Source organism: Monoraphidium neglectum (genome assembly GCF_000611645.1).
Source record: "Monoraphidium neglectum strain SAG 48.87 unplaced genomic scaffold scaffold00540, whole genome shotgun sequence".
In the NCBI taxonomy this organism is placed as follows: domain Eukaryota; kingdom Viridiplantae; phylum Chlorophyta; class Chlorophyceae; order Sphaeropleales; family Selenastraceae; genus Monoraphidium; species Monoraphidium neglectum.
This window is the reverse complement of record NW_014013088.1, coordinates 9457-12177: the sequence shown is the minus strand read 5'-3', so window position 1 is coordinate 12177 and position 2721 is coordinate 9457. Positions and strand designations below refer to the sequence as shown.

General features: G+C 64.1%; 1 protein-coding gene across 1 annotated transcript in view; it reads left to right on the top strand.

Moving 5' to 3' along the window:
* Positions 1-1297, top strand: part of MNEG_4043 (hypothetical protein) — a gene marked incomplete at both ends in the record, with an annotated part of 2643 nt that extends 1346 nt beyond the window's left edge. Inside the window, 3 exons of the mRNA XM_014047480.1 lie at positions 122-217; positions 438-768; positions 1039-1297. Coding sequence (XP_013902934.1) covers positions 122-217; positions 438-768; positions 1039-1297 — 686 coding nt within the window. The remainder of the gene's footprint in view (positions 1-121; positions 218-437; positions 769-1038) is intronic.
* Between the last annotated feature and the right edge of the window lie 1424 nt (positions 1298-2721).

Genomic DNA, 2721 nt, shown 5'->3' with positions numbered 1-2721 from the left:
GCCTCCGCATCCCCGCTGGTCGTCGCCTCCGTGACCCCCGGCGAGGGCGGCCCCTCATTTGCTCTTGATGGCGAACTCAACAGCGTGAAGGAGCTGGTTGATGCTATCCTGGCCTCCCCAGACCTGGTGGCTCTGCTGAGCGCCGACCAGGCCGCGGTGCTGAAGGCCGCCGCCGCGGAGAACCTGGACTCCATCCCCGCGCTCGTGGAGTACGTGGGTGAGCGCCGGCCTGGACGTGTTGTCGGGCCTTCTGCACTGTTCCTCTCGCCGTTTGCAGCATTGTGCGCCCGCACTATTTGTGCACCTCGCCACCATCCCCAGCTCCCCTGAGTCGCTGAAGCTGGATGCTGTTTTGAATTGAACGGACATCCCTGATTTTCAGACGTGCACACTCCCTTCTTGACCCCCAAACCTTGCCCACTCCCACACCACCGCAGGCACCCTCACCAACCCCATCAACGCCACCGCCCTGATCGAGAAGATCTCTGCGCTCACCGCCGCCGCACCCAAGGCCGACCTCCCCTCCGCCGCCGGCTGCCCCATCTCCCCCGACACGACCACCCTCGATTTCGACGGCGTCCCCGCGGCGTGCGCCGCCGATTCGCCCCTCGGCAGCTTCTGCAGCAACTGCTCCTGCGCCCTCGTCTCCGCGTTCCTGCCCGCCTTCAAGGCGGCGAACCTGACGATTGACCCCGCCAACCCTGCAGCCTACCCTGTGGCGAAGGCCGCCGCCGCGACGGCTGCTTGCAGCGTCGCCTACACCGACAGGTGCGTTCAGGGTTGAGGGACCTGGGACCGCCACTCAAAGGCCTGTTTGAGACCTGCTGCCTTTTGTGTGTGCGGACCCACTGTAGACCTTGCGCGCGTACCACAGGTTTTCTTATTCATCTACAACAACAATACCCGCTTGCCTTGCAGCGGGTAGGGCTCCCTGCCCCCATCATCCCCTCAACAGCCTTCTGTCAAACCAGGTCGCGCTGAAAATCGTCCCCCTTCCTTCCCCATGACCTCCCATGCACCCGCGCCGCGCCCGCGCAGCCTCACCGCCGCCGGCGTGGAGGTGTCCGCCATCGCCCGCCTCGCCAACTGCACCTTCACCTCGGCCGAGGCCCTGCCCCCGTGCCTCGTCACCCTGCTCAGCCCGGCCGCAGCGGCGTCCCCCTCGCCGGCCCCGGTCGCCTCCCCCTCCCCCTCGCCGGCGCCCGCCGCCGCCGCCAAGAACTCGGCCTCCGGTCGCATGGCGGGCGCGGCGGCCGCATTTTTTGCGGCCCTGGCGGCTGTGGCCGTGGTGCTGTGAGCGAGCGGACCGCCGACGCAGCTGCGGTGCGCAAGAGAGACATGCCGCGGCCCATCAGCAGCCTCATCAGGCAACAGACACAAGTCAATCAGGCTAGGAATGCACACGTGAAGCATGTGCATATAATGGAGCCACTATGAAGGGTTAAATTGACCACTTAATGGTCCAATTTGCGCAGCTGCCCTGCAGCTGTTGCCTTTATTTCGTGCAATTCAAGGGACCCGTGTGAGGCACGGTGACACCACACATTCCTTGCACTGCGGGTCCGCGGATGCATGCACACCCCAACCTTGTGCAAGCGACACTTGCAGTGGGGTGGGCGGTGGACGATACGTGGTCGGGGCGGGAAGTCGTGCAGGATGCGCCTTTGTGCGCTGGCACCTGACAGCTTTGCCTCTATTCTTGCGCTGCCAATTGTAAGGAGAGCAAGTGACTTGCGGGGCTGGGTGCTGCAAAACGCCCACTTCCAACAAGCAAGCCAGCAGGGTGACTTAGTCCACAAATGGTGGCTGGGAACTCACAGGCAGCAGCAACAGCCATAAGCAATGACGCACCTCTCTCAGCGACAGGCAGATTATGTGCTACCAAAAACACCAGGAAGAACTGTACAAGCAGATTCAGAAGGGAAACCAACAGCCCAGCAGGGCAACCAACAGGCCAGCAGGGCAACCAACAGCCCAGCAGCACAAACATCATGCAGAAACGAGCATACGCGAAAGGCACCAGCACGAGGGTGAGGTGCGCGTCCGCTGCTCTACTCAGCTTGCGACCGCGGCCGCCTGTTGATCATCAGCGGTGCCCTCCTCTTCCGCCTCTGCTTCAGCAGGAGCGGTCGGAGCAATTCCTGAGGCATGGGCAGCATACTGATACGCAGAGAAACCTGCAGCCACCAGCAGGGTGGCCAGCACGGCGGGCGACGTGGCCGCCAAGACAGACGCGTCAAAGGAGACTGCCGCCAGCGCTGCCGCAGCGGCGATTAGGCCGCCGAACAGTCCAAGGTTGAGCCACCTGGCAGGGAATGGAGGCGAGGGTGCGTGAGCGAGTCATATGCAGCCTGTTGCCCGCAGTATCGACACAAGACATGCTGCCAGGCTGGCGCTGAGTTCCAGACATGGCTCAACAGCACCCCTCCTGCCTTCAACACGACCAAGCAGACAGCACCACCATTTCCAACCAAATCAGCGTCAAATTTCACAGAGCCCAGCCGCCAGGCCCTCTGCATGGCGGTGATCGATGCCATAGTGAGCCAGGCCCGCAGCGCCCCGCCCAGCAGCGCGCCTGAAGACAGGCGCCCCCAGCATCCCCCTGTCTGCGGCGTCCTTCAGAGAATACGCCACCACCGCCTGCACCAGCACCCCTGCGCCTGACACGCGCGCCGCGAACACGGCGGCCGGCTGCAGCGCGGCGCGGCCCCACTGGGAGGG